General features: G+C 42.5%; 1 protein-coding gene across 2 annotated transcripts in view; it reads left to right on the forward strand.

Moving 5' to 3' along the window:
- The first annotated feature begins 858 nt into the window (after window positions 1-858).
- Window positions 859-24,479, forward strand: part of IFT38 (intraflagellar transport 38) — a 65,639-nt gene continuing 42,018 nt past the window's right edge. For both annotated transcript variants that reach the window (XM_086759893.1, XM_086759894.1), the window contains exons 1-7: window positions 859-925; window positions 1,245-1,356; window positions 3,361-3,445; window positions 6,460-6,639; window positions 7,712-7,807; window positions 21,813-21,896; window positions 23,673-23,806. In XM_086759893.1, the coding sequence (XP_086616019.1) occupies window positions 904-925; window positions 1,245-1,356; window positions 3,361-3,445; window positions 6,460-6,639; window positions 7,712-7,807; window positions 21,813-21,896; window positions 23,673-23,806 (713 nt within the window). In that variant the 5' untranslated portion in view covers window positions 859-903. The remainder of the gene's footprint in view (window positions 926-1,244; window positions 1,357-3,360; window positions 3,446-6,459; window positions 6,640-7,711; window positions 7,808-21,812; window positions 21,897-23,672; window positions 23,807-24,479) is intronic.

The raw sequence follows: 24,479 nt of genomic DNA on the forward strand, positions 1-24,479 counted from the left end.
TCATTGTCAGTTGCGGGTAGGACCTGAGAGGTGGCAAGAAGCCACGCTGGCTGGTCCAGGGACACCATGGGTGTCTCTGGGGAAGGACAATGAATGCGCCGGGGTCTGGCTCTGCCACAGGGCAGCCATGCGTAGTCTGAGCTGTGCTGGTGATCTCTCATGCACCTCAGCAAGCACTGCATGCACTGCAGCCGCTGTCTGCGTGGCTGCAGCGCCCTGGATGCCCATCAGAAATGAGCGACCATACGCAGCAACGTGTCACCACCAGCCCTCCTGCTGGTCCTTGTCCTCTTCTCCCTCTGCGATGCTCGAGCACCCGAGCAGAGCCGGGTGCAGGGCTCCTGTCTTCGGGGAGATGCGAGTCCTCCTCTGCAGCGTGGCTGGAAGGCGGACGCGCCGACTCCGACAGGACCAAGAGCTGGAGACTCAGCCTCCCGGCATGGGGCAGCGGTGGGTTTGGGTCTGCTCGGGTGAGCTGAGGATGTGGGTTTTCATACCCCTGGTGACTGTTGTGGCATCCCATGAGGGAGCATGGTCTTCTCAAACTGGGGCAGCCACTACTGGGTCAGCTCTGACAGTAACTGATGATGGCATCTCACTGTAACTCATGATGGCGTTTTGCCAGCCCCGCCACACTGCAGAGCAAGGGGGAAGCCGGGCACCCCACGGAGCCGCTGGCTTTCGCTGTCTCTGCTGGTGAGACGGTGCCCCGGACAGCACCAGCCCCGTCCCGTACCGGGAGGTGCCATAGGGCCCGGTGGCCCAGGACCCACCGCCACGCCGCTTCGCTTTCCGCAGGAGCTTGGCCCGGCCGCTGCGCCGTAGGGGCGGGGGTTGCCATGGAGACGAGCGGCGCGGCCTAGCGCTGTGGCGGGAGGCGGAGGCCTCCGGGCTGCTCCGGCGATGTCGTTCCGCGACCTCAGGAGTGAGGAGCCGGGCCTGGGGCGGGGGGACGGGACGGGAGGCGACGCGACGCGACGCGGCAGCACCCAGTCGCCCCCAGTCTCGGCCCCCTCCGAGGCCCCCCGGGCTGCCGCGGCTCGCTGGGGCCTGCGGAGCCGCTCCGGCCCCGTTGGGTGCCTCTGCAGCCGGGGGGGTCCTGCTTTTCCTTTTAAGTTTTGTCCTGTAATTACACTGAGACACCCACTTAATGAACAGCACGCTGTGGGAACGGGAGTTCTCGGTAATGTTCATGTTTGGACATTCCGTATAAGAAGGAATCCCTGCTCTTGCTTGTTTTTCAGATTTTACTGAGATGATGAGGGCGCTGGGGTATCCCCGACTCATTTCTATGGAGAATTTCCAGACCCCAAACTTCATGCTTGTTTCGGAAGTGCTTCTCTGGCTAGTGAGAAGGTTGGTGATCCGGCTAGCGAACGCTGGGGCTGGTGCTGGGATGTGGTGTGTATGCTTGCAGCTGATGTTTTGGGGTGAAACTGTGTTAAGAAGACGAGGAACATAATGGCATTTAGTCATTCCTTGAGATCTGCCGGACTGAATGTCAGATAGAAAATGTGGTAGTTCCGTCTGCAGGTTTTTAGTTTAATTGTAGAACCTAAAAAAAAATGTGGTTTAGTAGCTGAAGTACAATGGCTCAGTCCTGGCAGAGCTTGCATCCTGAAGGCAGATGTACTGATTCAAAGGCAGCTGTGCCTCCTTCACATATTCTACAAATTCCATCACCGTTCTGCCTGTATCTGGCCTTGTGCCACAAACGGGGTGATACTCAGCGAGAACTTCTCAAGATACTTAGTCCTTACCTTGTTCTTGGAATTGTTACTGGTTCAACTTGGGATTGTCAAGCACCCATGCAATGTTTAAAAAAAAAAAAAAAAGATTATATGATTCTAATCTACTACTCTCCAGTTGTAGTTTTACACCCACTTTTAACCTATTGACAGACTTTGCTTAAATATTTGTGAAACTTGATGTGCTAATCAAATTATAACTAATCTTCTTTCTCCCGTGTAAGTGAGAAAAATAAAGGTTTTAAGTGGAAAATATGGCAGTGACCCATTTGCCTGATTGCTGTTTTTTGGCCTGGATTCATAATTAGTATCCATTAAGTTTAATTACTGAGCTGTTCGATATTTGCTGGATATTGCTGCAGTTGTAATAAAATAAGGAGATACTTAAAACCATTCAAAATTACTTGGATTAACTTACTTAAATATTATTTAATATACTGCTGTTACGCAGGGGGTGTAAATTGCTGGTTGTTTGCAGCTCCTGTGTAAAAACATAAACCAGTGTGTGTCCCCCAGTATGTAGCAGTAAAGTAACAGAGCAATTGAAAGAAAACAACAATACTGTTTTAAAAATATGTTTCTCTAATGAACCCGAACACTTTTAAAAGCTTAAACTTGTGTATTATAAGATTACTGGGAATGCCATGCCTAAGAGTGAGGGGCTTCGCTTTCAGACCAAATAGCAGCTGAGCACCGCCATCCTTTTCTGTTACGGGTCAGAATTACACTTGGCACTGGCTGACAGCTTTTCCGGCTTCTAGAAGCCCTTTAATTACACTTTAAAGCAGAGAGGCTACTTTGCACGTGCCTTGCTTGTAATTTCAAGTGTGATTTGAAAGCAAAGATGCTTTTTTGCCTGTCTGAATGCTGAAAATCCCAAAGCCTTTTATGAGACTGGGAATTTACTGCTTTTCTTCCCTAGTTCCTGTACAAGGATGACTTCTAGAAGTTTCTGCATTTCACTAGTGTTGTGTTTTTTTTTTTTAAAGCATTTCACAATCTTTCAATTTCCTTTTTCATCAGATTCATTTACGTTTGAAAGTAGTGTGTTTGAAATGAGGTCTGAGTGTGAACTGGTGTATTTTGAGAGCGTGGAAAAGTGTCGTAACATTTTAAAGGACGAGATGGCTGGTTTTGATATTACCAACAACAGTAATCTAGCACACATCACTTTAACGTTCCACCAGAAAGGCTGAGAGTATCAACTCAGTCGTATGCCTGGTGTTTTAAATTGTGAAGCCACACATGATCACATTTAGTTTGATTTATACAAGCAGCTTGTGATTTAAGTAGTGAATTACTTCTGAAAATACGTATTTCACAGACTCGGCTGAGCCACCTAAGTTTTGCTACTTTGCAAAACTGGCTGGAAAGATGTATTGAGGACCCCACAGGAACAAATACTTCTTGCTTTACAGCTTTTGTGGTTTGTCCACAAACCCACTGTATACATTCCAGGGTCTGGATACCCCAGTCTGCAGCAGGAGCTAAAGATTTCTTTTCCAGTCTCATGCATGCTTCTTTTGTTTGATTTTTGCCTCCCAAATGAACCAGTCTCTTCAATATTGCACGTGCTTTTCTTGTCAGGACCCACGCGTGCTTCTTTCCACAGGTATGAACCTCAGACCGATATTGCTCCTGATGTGGAGACGGAACAGGACCGGGTTTTCTTCATTAAGGCCGTGGCTCAGTTCATGGTAGGTCTGCTGAAGAAGTCATGCTCAAGCACTTTGAAGTACGTGTTCCATATTAGCTCTAATGCTTTCTCTCTTAACCCCTTGCAATTTCCTCGCAAGGGGTGGCTGAGTACATGTTGTATTCTTGTGCCCTGTGTCAATTTGCAAGTCTGTTTTCACTCTGAAATAACCACAGGCTGCTGTGAAATCGACCTGGCGTTCTGCTAAGCTGAAGAGGGAAGAGAGGTTTATTTTAGAATGTGTTAGCATTAAATCTTCAACCGTTGCGGTGATATAAGCGTAACTATATGCCTATTAATGAGTTATAGCAATAAGTAAGTAGTTTCACATAAGTCATAGTAGTGAAGCCAAGTAGAAGCGTTCTTACTCAATTCACAGGCTCTTTGGGGCTTGGGTCGTCTTTTTGGTTTGTATTTTCATAGCACCAAAACCGACGGAGACCTTGTGCATGCCTTGGGGTCCTGTTGTAAGGGCTGTTATAAATTGAAATCGTGGCACTGAAATAATGTAGAGTTACACACGTGTCTCTGCAGAATTGGAATCTAAACAGCTGACACTGAAATAATAATTCACCCTTATCACTTCCTGCTTATAGAAAGGTCATAGTGGGAGATACGGCTGTAGATATGAATTTTTTTAAAGCCATTTAAATGTGTTCAGAAGAGACCCCATCATATTTATCACTAACTTTGGATGCCTGATTCTTTCATATGCTTGAACAGTTGTAACCTGTGATATTTCCATTATGATACAGAACCATGTATCGGTATCCCGTTGAATGAGCCTCTCACTTACTAGATCGAGCCGTGTATTTCTCAGATCAAATCTTTTATCACATTATCCATGAGCACACCTGAATTGGGCCATCAACTTTTTTAGTCTTGGGGAATAAAGTAACATTGCCCTTCATATTATTCTCGTTATTTTGATGCAGCGTGAGCCTTTGCTGCTATGACACACCTACGTAACACTCTTAATCAGGTGGAAAACCTTAATGAGGCTGTGGGTGTGTCTGGAAGCGATGGAAGTCTTTATGCTGGTACCAGAGATTTCTCATAATACTTTTTTGGATTTTAAAAATATATTTAAATGACATTCTAACCAAGCCAGATTTTCCCTTCTGATTTGTGATGTCCACCATAAATTTTTTTAATTTTACTATGTTCAGAGCATGATACACTTCCGTACATACCAGAGTGCACTTTTGAGCACTGGAGCATCATAAGATGTAGCAAACCTATTTTGTTTGGAGAGAGTTCCCCCCTCCAACTCAAGCATGTTTTAAAAGGACGAGTATGGAAGCAGAAATGATGTTGTGTATACATTTTCCTTTCAATAGCTGATTTCATGTAAGAAATCCCAAAGGTTTTGAAGAATTACACAATGTGATTCAGAAAAGGAAATGAATGGAGATTTCTTTAATCATCCTGTACGTAGTCTCAGTTAATATTACAAGATAATATGGGGATTATTGAAGGTTTTCAGCATTTTCAGAATGAGAAAAGCTTGTAGACATTTCCTTAATAATTTGCTGTCCATGGAATCCACGGTTATCTTCTACAGTAGCTTTATGCATCCGTAGCCAGATGTGAGATTTGATGGAGACAGATTTGTCTCAGAAGAGAATATCAGGATGGATTAATCATCATGAAACATAACTGGAATGTTGCTCTCATTTACTGAACGAGGAGTAAAGACGTGTTAATTTTTTACACAAATGATGTATTGCTCTGTGCTACTGGTAGTTCGAGAACTCACAAAATGTCTCCTTTTCGGACCCAGAAGTTCCTGAAGTGTCTGCTGGGTTGTCTTGTGTGGTGCTTTAATCATTTGCCCACCCAGAGCTGCCCTAATCTGCACAGATCAATACGTGGAACTAAATCCGATGTTTGAGATGTGGTCCTCGCTCTCTTTAGTTTCACAGGAAATTTTCCTGCAGTTATTCAGTGAAGCTCAGCGCAGAGTGGGCAAAGCTTGTGCCGACCATTTCAGTGTTTGAGTCTTTTACCCCAGCTTGGAGGTCTTGCGCTGTCAGAGCCCTAGGGGGATGCGAATTGCTTCCGATAGCACTGTGGTACCAAAGCTGTGTAACACCACGAGTGAATCGTGGATAGGTTCTGTCTGCCACACAATATTCCCAAAGGAAAAACACTTTAGCAGAAGTTTCATCTTATAAAAGATAGTGAAAGGAAGATGTTAAGTCATTTAGATGCTTAGCTTTTGTATTCATAACCAGTGATTGTTCTTTGCTTGTTTGTTTAGTCATGCTGTCAGGAAGACGGCCTCAAAGCTTTACCTGAAGTTTGGTGTTGGCTCCTTGTGACTATTCTTTCATGATATAATCTTGGCAGGAATTTCAGGAACGGCATTTGTGTCCTTTCTGTGACTGATGTATCATTTCTATTATGCTCCTTTTCCCCCCTTTATTATTTTGAAGTATAAAAAGATAATATTATAATGGTTTTTTTCCTTACTGGTCTGTCTGTACTTTTCAGAGATGGAAGACAAGGGAATAAAATCACTAATATCATAGCAGGGAAACATTTGAGAGAAACAATAAAATATTCTGAAGATACTGTGGGAAGAGAAGACAGTTAAATTAGGATAATGGATCTTATTCTTGTAACTCGTTAAGGGTGAAATTTACCTCTCTGCAGCATCATCAGAAGACCTGGGCAGCACTTACATTCCACTTAAACTTAATTTGAATGTAAATGGTGCACAGGGTTTTTGCTGATCTTCATGCAGGGAAGAATTAATGGATAGTTTGAGGTTTTTTCATTCTGGCAATTATCTGCAAATGTTCTGACATGCAGAAAGCGCACATGTTTCAGAAAAATTTCTTCTAGAAACATCAGCAATATGACGAGGCAAAGTTGTGCTTCCAAACAGGAAGATTCGTTTCTGTAAAGCAGAGCACGGTGCCCCGAAAAAGAGCTTTCGACTGAAATGTGCAAAGGTGAATGAGGATTTTGTTCTTTGCGACATGATTAATCCATTCTTTCTTCCCAAAGGCTACCAAAGCTCACATAAAGCTCAACACTAAGAAGCTCTACCAGGCAGATGGCCATGCAGTGAAGGAACTGCTGAAGGTCACCTCTATGCTTTATGGTGCCATGAATACCAAGGGAGTGGAGCGGGCAGACGTGAATGAGGAGGACAGCAGCAAGTTCAAATTTGACCTTGGCTCAAAAGTAAGGAAAACTTGTACTCTTCTTTCGGGCAGGAGTTTTGTGTTAACTTATGAAATATGAATCCACTTTCTACCTGCAAATTCAGTGGAGGATCTTCTCACAAGGGAGTGGGTATGGTTTTAATGCATGCTTTCTGCAGTTGAGGTTATATGCTGTGATTTGTTTTAATCTCTGTGAATTCCCATACAAGGCAACAATGGCACAAAATTGATTATTTTTGGTTTGGACTGCTGTTGAAATCACAGAAATATCGAGTAGGTCAGAATAAAGACTATTTTCTGTCTACTAACCTTGTTGCAACAGGAGGAGTTTGCAAAATAGGGACTGAAAGTTGGTTTTGAGCACATTTGTGTTGAAGGAAAGGAAAATCTTCATGTTACCCTAACAGGCATCAAAGCTGTTCAAGCCCTTAAAATAAATGCCAATGCTTGGTTAAATAAGAGGAATTCCTGTTACTGCTTTTTTCTAGGTTTAGCACCTCTTCTATATTCTAATATTTTTAGTCTTTGATTCTTTTACAGTTATATTATGTCATGCCTGTTTGTTAGGCAATAATATTACCATTCTTGAAAAAATGGCAGAACCACAGGCAATTTTTCCTCTGTGTGACTCTGATGTGTCTCTCTGAAGAAAGCACCTGCAGAAAGAGTGAAAAAAAAATAGTGGATTATCAACATTCATTACCTATGCAATGTGCTAGTCACATACATTCTGGAATACATACTTTTTACTTTTGTGTCTGAAAAGGTGGTTTCCTTTTGCCCTGGGCAGCACATGAACCAACAACTGTCCGAGTCGCAGTTTTGAGGAGGTTTGTTTTTATTTTGTTGGCCAAAAGTGCCTGGGGTCTCACCCAGAAGCCCATGGCTGAAACGCGCCTCATCTAGACATTTTAAAGCCAGGAGACGGGCTCGCTCTGATTCCGATGGACGACTTCTTCAAAACTATGGTAGAGTTTTGGCCACTGTGCTGACCTCCTATGCAATTTTAACAAAAATGGGAAAAATCGGTTGTGGATTTTGTGATATTAGGGATTCTATTTTACTATTCAGTGCTGTTGCTGTGTTTCCAGATTGCTGACTTGAAGGCAGCTAGACAGCTTGCTTCTGAAATCACCTCCAAAGGAGCAAGCCTGTATGACTTACTTGGCAAAGAAGTTGAGCTAAGGGTGAGTACATGCCGGAGAGCGTATAAGAACTTGTGTTCACTGGGTGCTGCAAAGGAAAAAGGTGAAAAAAGTATCAGTTGTTCTTCTCAACGGCTGCATCTAAAGTGAATATTCTGTGAGTTTGAAGGAATGGGTCTGAAAGTTTGCATTTCCTTCCCTCTCATATTCATGCTTGGGTTGCAGTAAGCCTGAGAGAACAGTTTGGCGTTTTCTCTTTAGCAGGAAACTGACACAGTCTCTGTAGAACAGTTTGGAAATACTGACTTTGTATGTACGTTGCAGTGGTGGGGATAGATGTATTCTGGAAGGTAAATGATGAATGCCGTTAGTTTTCCAAGTGCAAGGCTCATTATTTCTGTTACAGTAATTGAAGGCTTCGCAAGCCTGCAGGGTACATATTCTTCAGTTGAGTTGTAAAATCACAAGCTGTTGCATGAAGTCATGGAAGTGTCCTGAAACACTGCCAATAAATCTTTCCATTGTTTTCTTAAATGCATTTATCTGCAGTGCTGGAGGTTATTAATTTTCCGAAAATAGACGTTTAAAGAGGGGAAACCCTGAATGTTCTAGTACTTTTTGGTAATCTTCCGCTATGCAGTAGCTGAGCTGTAGGAAGTGCCCCCAGTAAGAGCCATAGCCTTGACAATCAGTGCTCCCAGATCCTCGTTTGACGGAGTACAAGTGTTTCCAAGGGTGGGTGACATACAGGGAAATTACCTGCGGAACACTGCCTTTTCTGCTAGATGCCTAAATCAGCACAGTACGCAGCAGTGTGAAAGGCGGTAATATTTCAAAAGGGAGAGAGAAGTGATAAGCCAGTTTAATTCAAATACACGATTGTCACAAAACCGTTAAGCAGTCCCTTCTCATCTTGCATTCTTTGCTTAATTTCTTGGGTTTGACATAGTGTCCTGGTTCTGGCTGGGACAGAGTTAATTTTCACCTGAGCTGGGAGAGGAGCTGGAGCTGGTGGCCCCTGTGGCTGGGGACACAGCTGGGACAGTTACCAATTAGCCCCCAGCTGGGACAGGTTACCCAAATTGGCCCCAGGGCTGCTCCACACCCTGTGACCCCCTGCTCAGGGTATAAAGTGGGGATGGGGCTGGGGGGCAGCTTTTGCTGCTGGGGAGGGAGCTGGGCATCAGGATCCGCTGGGAGCTGCTGTACTGTAAGTTACGTGTGTAAATATTTTTTGTTATTGGGGTGTTTTTGTTTGTTTGTTTTCCATCTCTGTTTTTTTTTTTTCCTCTTGTTCTCTTAAACTTCTTTTTTTAATCTCAACCTATGAGTTTTGCCTTCTTTCCCAGTTCTCCTCCCTGTCCCACTGGAGGGTGAGGGGGAGTGAGTGAGAGACTGCGTAGCTTGGTCCCAAGCAGGGATAAACTACGACAGTTATTTTGATGCGCAATGTGGGGCTCGAGGAATTTGGGATAAGGATATTAATTGGGAGCAGTAATGGGCAAACCAGGGACTGAACTTGGCTAGAGTGCAAAAAGATTGTGGGGAATTTATGTTGTTCTGATTGTGGGGAAGGGACAATGTGTGGACTGTGTGCAAACTGTCCGCTTTTGTTCGGTGTTGTGATGATATTATTTTGATTTGGAGAATTCCTTTTTTTGTTGATGAGTCTGTATTTTAATTATCATTCTTAAATATGTGATTCACAGAGGCGAAGGGTGGAATTTGGTGTTTGTTTTGTGTAGGGGGTGGGGGTTACGGTGGTAGCTTATCTCAGCAGTTTTATTATCTCTCCCTATGCCCTTGGAGGGTGCGGGGAGTGAACGAAAGACTGCGTAGCCTGGTCCCGAGTGGGGCTAAATAACAACACAGAGTTTTCACACAAATGCTGCCTAATGTGCTAATATTTGCTTCAGAGCTTTATACTCTTTTTACTCTTTTTTTTTCTTTTTTTTCTTTTTTTTTTTTTTTCCCTTCTTCTCTGTGTACAGCATCCCTAAGAAGTACACTAAGAAGTCAAGTATAGGTCAGCATAAGGCAACATGTCTTAGAAGTACTTTGAAATTGGGCATTGCTTAATCACTTTAAATCAAGGCTTTTAGGAGTCCAACTGACTTTAGAACTGGGCCCTAGAAAAAGGACTTGCACAAGTGCAGTGTGCTGAAAGCCTGAAATGAAAAATCAAGAGATGAGTAAGTGCTTCAGTGCAGCCACTTCTCACTGGGTCCATTAAGAAATCTTCAATGGAAGACAATTTAAAGGTGCCATTTCTGAAAGCACGGTATCTCTTACGTAGAGCAGTGAGCGCATGTTTCTCATGGCGTAACGACTGAGTGCACAAAGTGGGGCTAACTAGTGCTGTATAGATACAGAGTTTATATTTTGCAAAAAGGTTTTACAGATTGAACTTGTTGTCTTTGAGAAATCCTGTCGTAGGAAAGGTGACCTTGCTTCTGTCTCCTTAGCGCGGAGGTTATATCCTAAAAGCACAAGGGGACATGATGACAGCACAGTAAGAACCTCCAGAGAGCGGCAGAAGGGACTTTCATGCTCTGTTCCTTATGTTTTGTGACTGGTTACAGCTCTCTTCAGTGATTTGTTAAACCTGAAGAACCCGTGTTTGGCTTCTGAGTTAAATGCCAAGTTGGGTACGTGAGCAGTGTCAGGTTTGAGACCTGAGCCCATAGCAAAGCAAACGGGTTTCAGGTTAAAAGCCATGAGGCTGCAGTAACCAGTTGTTCAGTGGAATTTGTCAAGTTTTCAGTTCTTAATTATAAACACCCAACTCTGGCTTTCATTTGAAGTATGAAATTTGCTCATGAAATGAGAGGTTTAGAGCCAAATGCTTTCTTCCATCGTTGTTAGGTCTGATAATGGCCACAGAAGTCAGTGGAGCCGCAGTTCTTGCTAATCAGCCAGTGTTGAGGGCAGTAAGGAATTCCCCTTCTTCATCTCGCACACCTTCCCTGGATCCTTCACAGAGGTGGTGAGGTGCTCAGAAGATCACAGGGATGGCATCCTCTGCCTGCCCTTCCCACCTGATTCCAGGTGGGCAGAAGTAGATGTGCAGTTAACTCTGGCTTCACGTGGGGAACTAGAGCTTTGTCTGTAAACATGCCATTAATCTAAGGTTACTTTTATTATTTTGTAATGCGAAGATTATTGATTTCCATTGCTTATTTTCTTTTGACTTTGCATGGCCAAGTAATGCGCACAATAAATTCCCCTGACAGAGGGACCGTGCTACTGAAGGGCAGTAAGAGAGCAGTCTGGTTTATTTTTTCATTACATTTTACATCCTGAAACTTGTTGCATGTACTAAAATGCATTGATAGCGGTAATATTGTTTTAATTAATTTGAAAACGTGATAGTTTTATGTTCTCTGAACCTTTTTTTTTTTCCTCTCCCTTCCCAATCCATCCATTTCCGAATATTTAAATGAAGGACCTTAACTACCTAAGCTTAGGCAGACTGATAATATATCTTGTTTCTATCCTAAGCGTAGACGGCTGCTTCTTCCAGTAACTCTAATAGAAATGCCAGCATTTGGCACTTAGGAGTTGACTAGGTCTGTTCTCATAGTCTGAGCAGCTTTTGGGGAAAGATCACGGGGAAAAGTGAAGTGAAAGCTCATTATATCTGCAGAAATGTTGACTCTAATTTGTGTCACAACCTTTACTTTCTTTATTGGAGTTCTTCTTGCACATAATTTGTATAGATAAATTTTATTGTTCCAAGGCACGGAGCACATTTTTACTAAATTACCTTCTGAATGAAAACAAATTTCAGCTTCAGAGAAGAGTTTAAGTGAATGTTTCTATTAGATGAATTGAAGATACATATTGATGTAACTGTGTGTATATTTACTGGGAAGAGTTTAAGTCTGTATTCGTTTTCTTGGAAATGTGGTACTGTGCCTTCCTGATGCCTTTAAATACGTTATTTCCTGGTGAATATGTAGTTCTTGTGGATGTGTAAACTGCTTTGAGACTTAAAGGGTGTTTTTTACATTATAGATTAATTTAAGAAAAGGAGAAGAAACAAAACCTATAGGTATTCATTTGCTGAATTCAGACTTATGCTGTTAGTTAAGATTTGGGGGGAAAAAAAACTACCAAAAGCTGTATTTTTTTAATTGGATGAAAATCTCAACTGTAACTTTTGGTTTAAAAAATAAATCGGGTTTTATATTTACAAAAGAAGAGGAAGGCATTTCCTGATTAACAAACCTAACGCAGCAGAAAGCTCAAATATGAAGAGAAGCCACTTGGTTCCAGCCCTGCAGGTGGGTAGAGAGATTTCCTTTTCCACCGTCAGCAGATCCCAACTTGTGCAGTGGGTTGTGGAGCAGGAGAAGTACAGGCGATGCGTGTGTGTGATTACGGCTGTGTCGCCTGCACTGTCAGGGAACCGTTACGTGGGAGCTTGGCCCAGTTCAGCGCTGAGGGGGAAAGGGATGAAAAGCCATACTTGATCAGAGGATCTTTGGAGTTACACATTGGGTTCCCTTGAAGCTGTGTTGTTTCTAGACCAACTGTGGGTGAGCACAGTATAGGTTTAGCGTCCTGTGGCAGTGCAATGGTGGAGACACAGAATTTTCTTTTTGAAATGCCATTTAAGCCTTATATTTATAAGACATTTTGCAGTTTCCAGTCTTACTGGTCCATATCTTAGAGCGTAGAAATTACAAACTTGCAATTCGTAGACTGTAGTGGAGTTATGTGTGAATTTTGGTACAACACGGTGAGATCCCTAGATGAAAAGCAAATTCTATGCATGGAGACATATGTCTTTATCTTCATTGTTTCGTTTACTGCTAGGGGACTTTCTCTGCATTGCATTATGAGGTAGCCTTAATTTTCAGAACATTTACAACTAGCTTTGGAAGAGTAACTAGTTTGAGTTCTACTTTTCTTCGATCTGTTTTCTAGCTTTTTTTTTTTTTTTCTTTTCTGGATGGGGAAGGTGGAGGTTGATTTGGATTTGAGGTGGGGATGGAAGTTTTGGTTTGGATTTCTTTTTCTCTCTTCTTACACTATACTAAACGCTTAGGATGATTAAAAGAACTAGAGGTTGAAAATACCAGTGCTGTGGTTAAGCCTATCAAGCCTAAAATCAAGAAAAGCAGCAACAGAATGAATGTCAGTACTTGTGCAAAACACAGCACCGCTTTGCTGTGCGTTCACGTTGGGTTTCACGTGTGGCGGCTGCCGCTGAACCTGCACAGCTAATGGCTGCAGACTTAGAAACAGCTAAAAGAGGTGAGAAAAGGCAGTGGCCCTCTACCCTGGAACAGCTGGTGATCGGTTTTCACGGGGAAAATGGCATGATGAATCTTTGGGGGTAGGAAGGGGTGATGAGATCATCCAAATAATTCCTTAGCACAAAATAAAGCAGCAATGACTTTCAAGGTCAGTTGTGATCAGTTGAGGAACGACACTCCTGAGTTATCATACATTGAACATCTGAAATCCAAAAGGAAAAATTCACAGCTATTTATAACCCCTCGGCAAAGCTGTCTGACTCCAAGTCCCTGCCACTTTGCATCTGCCAGAGGTCCTGTGGACGCATTAGTAGGAGCCTGTCAAGAAGCTGCCTTGCTTAGACTTGCTGAATTATTAGACGCAGTAAGATAATGAAGCAAAAAAATTCCAGAATAAAACTGTCTCTGCGCTGGTGGTAAGCAGAAAGATTTCTGACCTTCTGAAGGTTATCTTCATTTTATTTACCTCTTAATTAGCTCAAAGCCGTATAAAACTGAAGAAAAGATTAAAGTTTTTTTTTTTTTTCTTTTTTAAATGTACTTAGTTGTGCTGAAGACAGGCAGCGCAGTGGGTCTGTTCTCTAATGCTCCTCTTGACGCTTAATCCATCTGTGACCTTGAACAAACTGCTTATTCCCCATGTATCCTCTTGTGTAAATAAAGTAATTTCTGTAATTTTGTCGACTGAAGCTTTTAACAGCCAGATAAAGTGTTTCCCAATCTACAGAGGATAAATTTCTGAGTAATAAGTACAGGGTATTGTTATGTGTGCACACAGTGTAAGCTGGTTCGAAAACTGATGGAAGTCATTGAGAATCTCTTTACTGACTTCAGTTTGTGAAACGCTTGAATTAAATTCTTAGGAGAGCCAAAGGCATTTAGATCCAGCAGTGGAACTGAGACGACATTAGTTACAACAAAAAGAGCTGCCACCGAGGACATTTAACCTGGATCTCTTTATTAGCAGCTTTTTGATTAACGAGCCAACCCTTCCTCCCTGCCTCGCCCTGCTCACACTGTTGTAGCTTGCTGCCTACTCTTTCTGTAGAGAGGTAGGTCTGATTTGAGCGGCAGCTGCATTATTCAGTACTTTCTGAAAGCTAACTACAAAAAAAAATGTCTTATTGGTAACATAGGAAACATTTTTCACCTGCCAAATGTTCGTTCTGGATATGAAATACTGCCTGGGGGAGGCTGATAAACTGATTTCTCTCATTTCCTGTGCTTTGGTTGCGAAGTCGCCACACACACGATTTCTAGGGGAAATTTGTAACCTGAAATCGCCAAACTCTGTTCTGCTTCTAACCAAAACCAAACCAATCAGTTTTGAGGAAAAGGGCTTATTGCAGAGCAGGAAGCCAAAATTAAGCCTTCCAGCTGTAAGACAGAGCTGAATCAATACTGTCCTGTGTTTTAGAGTGCTTTAACCATAACCATGGCTGTCTGTTACACAGCTATAACCCTTGTGGATGTGTTTTACGTAAGAAATGATTTTGTGTTGAACTTCCCAGGAGTATTTAGCTTCAAGACATAGCATCAGCTGTAAGTCGAAGGGTGGCACATTTCCCCTCGCAGTTTAGGGACCGGTTCTGTGAGTGCATTGATAATTTTGCCCTCTGGTTACAAGATCTGAATCCCTGTAGCTCAGTCCTAGCCTGTTTTGAAAAACCATTCTAGCTTGGCAGGGAAGGATATTGCATTTGAACCATCTTCTGTATGTCACAGCATTTGCCAAAATGGATGAGAGTCTGCAGGAAGTTCCACTTAATTGGGCTAAATCAGAAACACTGTCTTCTGAATATCTGGCGGGATTTCGGTTGTTTGTTATTCCTAACCTTCCTTCATGACACACAAAGTATAGCTATGTCAAGATTTTAATTACATAAGAGGAAAACGTGCTGGCTTAAACATAAGGACGATGATTTGAGCGATTTTTGGCTATTTAAAATGCGTTTGTTCCTGCCCAGAGAGCCACCCAGTACTTGTGTGCTAGAATACAACCACCACACCGCTTCCTGATGGTTAAGCTTTGCTGAGAATGGAAACCTCAGTTGTATGGCAGCATTTACTGAAGTTAAAGGCTTAACGTGCATTGAAAGTTTAAACTCTCTCTTTGGGTGGTACCTACTCCTACCTTTACCGCAACTTTGCATGATGTCTTCATGAATCTTTGAGGTCTGAAAGATGCTGCTGAAAAATGTATTTCTTCTTGTTGCTTTCTTCCCAAGAAAATCAAAGTTTTCTTATACGTTATCTAGAAGGAAAGGAAATTCTACTTCTAATTTTGTTACAGAAGAGTGTGGATAAAAGGAGAAACTGAAAAGATTTCTGCCTGACTGCGTGACTTGCCTTTTTGATGACCCTGCTCTTTTTCCCTTTAAAAAAAAAAAAAAAAAAAAAAGCAGCAAGCTCCCACCTGTCCATGCTGCCCACAGACATTTCTATTTATTCTGTTTGTTAGGAAATTCACTCACAAACCTAGCTTTTGCTCTGCTAGAAGAGATGTGTTCCTTGTTGTCATGCCACGCTCTGGAAGATACATCACAAGCCACGTCCTGGTTAAGGACCCATTAAGTGACACCCTGTAGTCCTGCGGACTAATCCAAGCTTTACCAACGCAGCGTGCCATGAAACCTTACACGAGGTAAATTAAACGAGAGGTTTTTAAGGATGAGGGGCGATAACATTAAGCTCGTGCTGGGGTTTGTGAGCTGAGGGTAATTCAGTGGAAATGGCTCTTGAACCAGAAGACAGGTGGACCTGGAGGGGTGTGTGGGGACGGAACAGAGCAGCATAACTCCATGCCTGTCAGAAAGGTTTAAAGTTCCCTTTCGTGCCTCAGCACTCCGTACACCAGCATTTGTAAGAGGTTTCTTCTGTCATAAAGCGTATGTTCAAATTACTTCTTATCTGGCTGGGCAGGCTCTGTGATTCTTTTTGGTCTGCAGAAAAATTGCGCTTTCCAGTTGGTTCTGTATCTCAGATCTTCTTGTGGTGTGCTTTTACACATCGGGATAGCCGGGGGGTTTCAGACGCTGTCTTTGATTGAGGGCTTTGCATTGCTGAGTAGGGAAATGTCTCCGTGGATTCCTTTGTGGACTGCTGAGATGAGCACACGAGGAAGCAGCATAGCTCTGGGAGCCTGGGAGCAGCAAAAATTCTCAACTATCTTGAGCTTTAATCTCTTGAGGAGGAAAGTAGGCTGTTAGGAAGTATCAGATTTGTTCAGAAGGTCTGGATTATTTTTAATGTCCCTCCTGTACCTTCCTGTTCATATCTAACAATGCCTAATGATCTGTTCCCTGTGCTGGCTCAGTGTGATCACAGTGTGTGTTAGTAACCTCCAACAGGAGTTTATTCCTTCTACAGACAGCAGTAGTTGCAAAACTCCTATTTGCAGGGAGTGTGGGATATAAAATGATTCCTGGACTAAGACTGAAGGCAACAGACAGTGCAGTGAGGAGGTGACTGTTGTATGCATCAGGCTTACGAACTCTTGAAAAACAAGGAAAGATTTAACCTGTGGTCAAAAAAACGTTTGGTGCAAAGACCAGTATGCTGGAAAAAACTTTAATTTCTGATCCTTATCACGATAAAGGTGTTTAGAAACCTCTGCTAGACCTTGTGCGCATCAGTATGTACATATATTACAGCACATTTATCACGAGTGACTTGTGTGCTGGTCATGCTTAATTACTTGCCTTAGTTCCTTGGTGCCTTTTAGAAGATACGTGCATCCATTTATCCTTACATCAAGCGTGCAGAAGCTGATTTATCAGTTTTTGACACACAGCGATGGAAAACCATTACCAGCTGAAAATGCTTCACTGGACATATTTGCAGAATGTTTTTTGCGATAGTGACTCTTCATCATTAACCAAGTATAAAGCTCGTGGGGGAAAATTCTCAGTAAGGAAAGTGCTGGGGTGCATTTCCAGAGACGGTAGTGTCATCCTGCGCACACTTTTTGTGGCTTGTAAGTGCATTTGGCTTTCTGCATGGTGACGTTACTGTGCAGCAAGGGAGTGTGGCAATTTAGGATGGACTCAGTGTTCCACATCGACACTGCGCTGATGGAGAGTTTCGTATTATCTTCTCAACTATTTTGTCAGTACAGAATATTTATTGTCTTATATTTGACGTATAAGTGAGCTGAAATGCAAAGTTTCAGGAGGTATTATATGTTTGAGGGGTTTTTTTTGTTTGGGTTTTTTTGTTTGGTGGTCGTGGTGGGTTGGTTTTTTATATTCAGGAAGAGGACAATGCTTCTTTAATATGCAATACAGGTGCCCAAACACAGGCATTCAGTCTCATTTCAGATATTTGAGGGTGTTCTGGATGCTTGAAGATGGCTGGAAAATACAATACAGAACTTAGGGTGTACCTGGAAGATAAGACTCTGCAGACAGTGGGATCATCTGCATGTTAGCATGTATTTTGGAGATTACGCACACCCTAAAAGGTACGATACTTTGAACAAAAGATGAATATTCCCTAATGATCCTGGAGGGGCAGAGAAATCCACGTGTTTCCACATCCAGGAAAGTTAAGGCTGCAGAGCTTTGTGGACCAGGTCTTTAGTTATAGGAAAGGCAACTGCTGTGCTGCTTTTCTGCATTTTATATTTCAGCCAGCCTTTTCACGTTTAGCTGGGCGTTTGGCAGTGAAGCTGCAGCAGGTTGCTGTCTCTGTATCCTATCGGATGCGTTTTTGCTGAGTGAGGTGGAACTCCTGGTTAGGTGAACAAGTTGCTTCATTATCCTTTGGTAGAAAGAAGCTGTACTGCGACGCTAACCTGAGTGTTGTGAGAATAACAGTAAGTTGTGGTCCTGTGTCAGGCTGACTTCTCCACCGAAAGGTGGTTGCTGCGGCAAATGGCCAGAACCGCAGCTCGTTGCCTCTTCCAGAAGGCTGGCTGTTGATCTGGTTGCTGTGGACAGAACCTCAAGCTTCTCCGCTGAAGATCTGCTGTGGCCTTCTCCCTCACTGGTGTTTGACCCAGGGGACCATCATTCAGTGGCGATGCAGATTTGAGATGAGTGAATTCTTTAGACAGATGGAGTTTTGAAGGTATTAAGATCAGTGTTATTTCCTAAAATGGCTGCAATACAGTTTTGCTTTAAGGAAATTTATCTTCACTTTTGCTGCCAAAACTGGTGCTGTTTGGGCAGAGCTGGCTTCTGTGCCAACTTTCCGTGTCCTGTGGGGAACGTCCTTGTCAGGCTGCACTCTGTTCTGCTCCATTGGGCAGTCAGCTGGTCTTTCATTAGAAATCTTTCTTTGGAATGAAAGTCTCATTTCCAAAGAAAACAAAGTTTTTGAGTCTAAACCAACCAACTAATTTGTTAGTGCTTCCAGTTGGCTTTGGCCAATGTGAGATTCAGAACTTCAAGAATTAAAGTCTCGGCCCCTCCGTACAGCACCAAATATTAGTCCCGCTAGGGAGGATAAATAAAGGCAACAAATGGTGTCTCTTGTGTGCCTTTGTGTGTTTTCTTTAATAATTGTCAGCTTTAGTTCATCAAAAATAATTTTATACTTGGCTTCCCTGATATTTAATTAGTATTTATCATGTAAAACTATAACCAGGCAGCTCTTGGACACTGTGAGCAGGAAGCACTGGTAAGTGGTAAGCAGTCAGCTTGGTCATGAGTACCTCTCTGGTTTTACGTGTTTTCTCAAGTTGTAATTACCAGGCATAGCCCTAAATTGTTCTGCTTCTTACCTCCTCTTGCCTTCATAATTTTTTCTATATTTTTCATCTCTCCTGAGAACTCTATTTTTAATGGTTAATTTAAAGGAAACCTCTTGAGTATTATAATGTGTATTCTGATTAGTACAGCTAATTGCAAAGAGTACATTACTTTAAAAGAAGATGAACGAGACCACATTTTTCAGCTCGGTTTCGTTTGCACGCTTTTTTTTGCGCACAAGGAATTGTGAGTACAGCCAGTGGCAATGTAATACCTGGTATTTGGACAAATTTAGAAAATTGGTTTTGCCTTCAACTATCCAATCTATTTGTATCCACAGATTTAAGCACAAACAGATGAGCTTTTGTGTAAAGCCAGGCTTTAAAAATCTCAGTTGTCATGTTACTGCATATTTTATATTGGGTAAGACAGCAGTGAGGATGAGTTGGGCTGGAGGAAGAATGTGTGTTATTTGCTCATGTGGGGAGTCAGAGATAGTCAAAGTGGTTGTGTTAAATTAATTTTCTTTAATTTGCTAATGGCTTAACAATGTTTTAATTGACCAACTTAGGTATTTTAAAGTAAGTGCTTTTCCTAATGTCTTCATAATCTTTATGGGGTGTTTATTTTTATCCAGGCATCTTAATGTAAGCTCCCTTCCTTTGAATCCTCTTCTATGTGGCCCGTTGCAGAGTCTTTCCTCTTTTATTAAAAATAAAAGTTTTCTCATTGAGAGTTGTCGTAGGATAGCGGGAAGTGGCCTCATGATGGGTACCCAGGGAAGCTGTTACAACCATCCATTTAAACAATTGTTGACAGCTTTGATAGTCTCAAAATATATTTATTTTTCCATTATATATTACTATTTTTCCATTGTATTTACTGTATTTTCCACTTAAATTTACTTCTCAAAAGTGTCAAAATTAGGTTAGTGGCACTTTTTATAACAATGAAGTGAAAAATGTACACATGAATGCAGAGTCTTGGGGAGGAGCCATGTACATGCAGAAGCTGCAATGCTCCACTTGGAGTCTCCTCTCCGTCTCTTGGGATGTGAGATTAATTGTCCTGACCTTCTCCTTTTCCAGTTTAGCCTTGATTCTGCAGTCTGAAAATACAAATTTCTGCCTTTACACCACTCTTCATCAGCCTGACAAATTTTTTGAAGCGGGTGTGACTGTGGGACTGATCCTTGTTCTAGAAAATGATGTCGATTTCTGCACGGAGACTGTGGTCTGTGCGTGAAACGTCCCCACGTAGCAGAGGGAAGGCAGAAGAAGAAAAGATATTAAACTTGTGTAAATTATTCCAACTGACAAGGGTGGATCCTCAGAAGTGTGTCTAAAACCTACCGGTTACCCTGACCCAACATGCTGCGGTGACTTGTGCGCATTCCGTGGGCGTTTTACTGGGCTCGTGAAAGGAAATTGGTAAGGGAGTTGTTTATAATTAAAAACTAAGGTCCTTGCCATTTCTTTTATCTCTTTTGAAAGTGGGAAGGAAAATAATTTCCTCCCCCCTGCTGTGTGCTAAACTATTTTGTGTGAAATACGTTCGCTCTGTAGCAGAGATCGGACTGTTGCCGTCAGAAGAACCGAGTGCAGTTGGCAGGGCACTGTCTTCAGGCTGCTCCTGGCTGCCATTTCAGCTCAGGCAGAGTCTTCACAAAATAAATAGGCATTTTGCTGAGCTTGTTAAATGCATAATGTTCTCAGAATAGCTACAGAGCTACATTATTCTTGTCCAGTCTGCCTGTGGAGTTATTCAGGAATAGGTATTGTGCAGGCTCTTTGTAGCTTATTTTCATCCAAATTAACTTTCTGCTGCTTGGAGCCTGTAGTTCTGTGTGGACAGGGGAGTGTTCACAAGCGCTTTAGGCAGTGTAAGCTGTCACTGCCACTGACAGATGTAGCTCCTGTCGCTATCCCCAACATAATACTTCTTCTACGTCTTTTCTTGTGCCAGAAAAAAAGCCTTCATGCAGCATGTGGCAGGCTTGCTCAGGGAACTGATCCAGCAGAGGAATAAGCTCAGCACAAAAAGCTGATTTTTTTTTTTGGCTGGATGAGCTCCCTGGTTGGGTTCACCATGCAACTCTCTGGACTTGAGTCATGGGGAGGGAGCTAGGCTGCCTCTGCTAGTACTTGCCTATGCAGCCTGGAGGGTCTGGCATGGAACTTAACAAAGTAATTGTATCTGCTTCCAGAATTCATCCTCTGGTAGGCTGGGTACAGCCTATTGCAAAGTGTATGAAGCATTTTTAGATTCTTAGTCAGATGTTCTCTAGAGAGATGTTATTTCCATCTTTATCCACCTGTTACCAAATGGCTTGCCAACATAGGATGATGATAAGGACAACAAGCTGCAAAAATTCCTCCTCTCCTCCCAGTAGCAAAGAAGTAAGCTGACATTTTCATCTAATGACCAGGCCAGTGCTGTAGGACATCATACACACAAGTACACACTGAATACCCCTAAGCCCATCTATCCCCAAAACTGCTGAGGATGGAAGAATTGCTTTCATCCTTTGGGATCTAAACAAGGATCACTGATTTGATGAGGATTCTGAACTGCTTGGTTATCAGAATCGGAGAAGCCCATGTGATTTTCATATGGGCGTAGGAGGCACCTGCTGACTGTCCCAACTGCCTGGCTGAGTTAGATAGATTCATCGTGCTTGCTGCTCCACAATTTTTGTGACACTGCTCATCTACCTGCAGTATTGTTTTCATGGGTCTTGTTGTAAGGATGATTAAATCTTCTGTGCTACGTTGCGTACCTTGCTCAACATGCAATAACCAGTGCCGTTTCCAAAAATCTGCATTCAAGAACACTTGCAGTTCAGACAGCAGCACTTACCTTGTTTGGAAAAGATACCTTAATTGCTCAGTGTTAATCCCAGCCTCACTTAACTGACTCTTTAATCATCTCCTGTTCTTGAAATCATCTGAGCCTTGGTGAATAAAGACTAAATCCTACTCCATTTATTATGCAGATGATCATAGTGTTGTTACTTGGCCACCCTCAGTTGTGCATATATTAGTTCTTTTCTGTAGTGTTTAAATATATTGGTGTTTTTTTATTTTGTAGGAAGCAAGAACAGAATCTATTGCCAGACCTTTGGAGATAAATGAGGCAGAGAAGGTGATTAAAATTGCTGTTGACTGTGTTCTGGTAAGGAAAATGATATTTTTTTTTAATGGCAAAATTATCATTCCTCTCCTGCAAGAAGAACATAGCTGTTTTTATCAACAGCCTAGTGTTAAGGGTGCTAAAGCAGATATCACCTTCAGCTGGCTGGGCCAAGTAGTGCAGCACCTGGTTAGTTAGCTGATGTTGAACTTCAGTTAGTGGCTAGTGCAGGCTTTGGGTAACATCAGGTGTGTGAACAGAAGCTCATCACGGCAGAGATCGGTCTGTGGTGACGCCTTGTGTCGTGGTAATGAATAGGGTCACTGATGATCCGTATGGTTTATCTGGGAAATCTGTTGTGTTCAAAGTGAACAAGCTCGTTAATTGAAACTGATGTCTCTCCTGGCAGAGTGGAGGAGGTGTCCGCACAGTGAAGGTTGTCAGCAGTCAGAAATCACAGCCTACCGCAGAAAGGGTGAACGGTGTTAGAACATGCTAAGACCTGCTCTGCTTTTGGGCTGTTGCACTGTAGAACCGTGTTGGTTCAATATGCAGAAACACTCCTTCAGCTGATGCATCAAAGAACTGCACTTGGCCTCCTTTGGCCTCTCTCTTGGGAGAAAACCTCAGAAGAACCTTCTGCATTTTCGTCATGTTCCCTGCCTCTGTTAGGAGCTCAGTATTGCCCCAGAAGCTCTACAGAAGGGATAAAAATTGTCTGAATCAGCCAGAAACCGACATTCTGCCTGCATTGTCTAAGCCACATAAACTTTGCGGAGTCAGGGCTGCAAAGGGTGTGCTGGGTAACTCAAAATGTGCTGGTACCTCTGGAGTTTTGGAGTTTGGCTCTGGAAGCAGGATGGCTGAGCTGGCCAAGGGGTGAGAAGAACCGGCACTGTGCTAATTAGTGCTGTGCCAGTGTGCATCGTTACGATCCTCATTTCAGAGGACCTTTTGTGTGTCCCAGTCTTGGCAACGCTGTCCTTGCTCCAGCGCTTGGGCTCCTGTATTTCTGAACCATTAGCTGCACTCACAGCCACTGTGCGAGTACGGTAGTTAATTAAATCCTAGCGATTACTCCAAGTTATTTCACTGCAAGCTGTATCTAGTCCAATAGTGTAATTACAAGGAGTGGAGTTCCAGATTTAAACAGCCGATGCATAATCAATAAATACTCCAAGCGTTCTTTCCTTATGTTTCGGCTCCCACTCGCAGGCTATATGAATTCTAAATGTTGTTAATGTGCATGACTGTTCTAGGCAGTACTGCTAATAAACTAACGGCAGCTTAGCAGAGCAATTGGCTTCTTGGGAAATATCAATAGCGCGTACCTCAGCTGTTTTAGTCCCGGACTAGTTAATGAAATGACCTTTTATAGCTGAGCAGCATCTAACAGCTACTACTGGAATTTCAGCAAGTGTGAAGTTCTGTCTCTCACTCAGAAGATGCTCGTGGTTTCCTGAGTGTGAGCACACTGAATGTACTCAGCTTGTTTTAATAAACTGGAATATTCCCACTTCCCCCTCCTGATTCCTGCAGCACGTGTTGCAATGTTCAAGATGCTTCTCAGATTTTGGAAAGATGGATAAAGCAGGGCTTAGAAAAGGATGAAGGTGTTTGTATAGAGTAAGTTCTTTATAGAAGTGACCTTTATCTTGAAAATAATTTTCATTGCCTGGCCAGTTTATGTTCTAACTCATCATTATAAAGTTATTTGCTACTCTAAGATGTGAGATTATACAGAAGATTGGTCAGTATTTGAAAGATGTTTCTAATTATTCCAGTGCAAGCCAGGGTTCACCATGCTTTGTTTTTTAGGAACAAGTCAAAAAGACTAAAGATATGTTGAATAATGTAGCTTTGGATGAAGCCAATTTGGAAGCCAAGATTGAAAAACGAAAATTGGAACTGGAAAGAAGCCAGAAGAGGCTACAGACTCTGCAAAGTGTTCGGTAAAGATTATGAACTGATTACCTTCTGCGTAAATGAACGTTAGCATGAGTGATGGAACTGTGCATTCTTAATGCTTAGAGCAGCGAGGAGTGAAGTCTGTAACGAGACTGAGACGATGGCCTGTGGAAGAGAGAGATTCTCCCCTCTAGAAGCACCCAGTTTGCATTGCAATTGTTCATTTTTTCCATTACTATGTATTTTAAATCAGAATTTCTTAAAAATGGCCAGAATATTATTTGTTGGGGTTGCGTAATTGCTGCTTGAGCTGTATAAAATGGTCAGGCAGCATTTATTTTCTTCTCCTTTGTCACTGACCATAGATTGAAAATGGTAATTGGTGCAAACATTCCCTCTGCTTCCAGTGTTCTTAGGCTTCCAGTGTTCTTAGCCATCAATAAAAAAAGTTCGTTGCGCATCCCTGGTTAGGATCAGTTCCTCTAGGCAGTGACACAGCTTGCCATAACATCACGATGTTCACGGTCACAGTTTGGGCTGATTTCTTGCCCTTAATTAAACTGCAGGTTTATACGGTCTACGAGATAATGCTCTATTTTGGACCTCACATGGGGTGGGGGAGAATTAGTGGTGGAAAAAATGACATTGATTCATTTACAAATCTGGTGACACTTGTAATGAACACTGCACAGTTTTGTAGTAAATAAGTAGGTGATT

The sequence above is a fragment of the Chlamydotis macqueenii genome, chromosome 15 (genome assembly GCF_036417535.1).
Source record: "Chlamydotis macqueenii isolate bChlMac1 chromosome 15, bChlMac1.mat, whole genome shotgun sequence".
Taxonomy (NCBI): Eukaryota; Metazoa; Chordata; class Aves; order Otidiformes; family Otididae; genus Chlamydotis; species Chlamydotis macqueenii.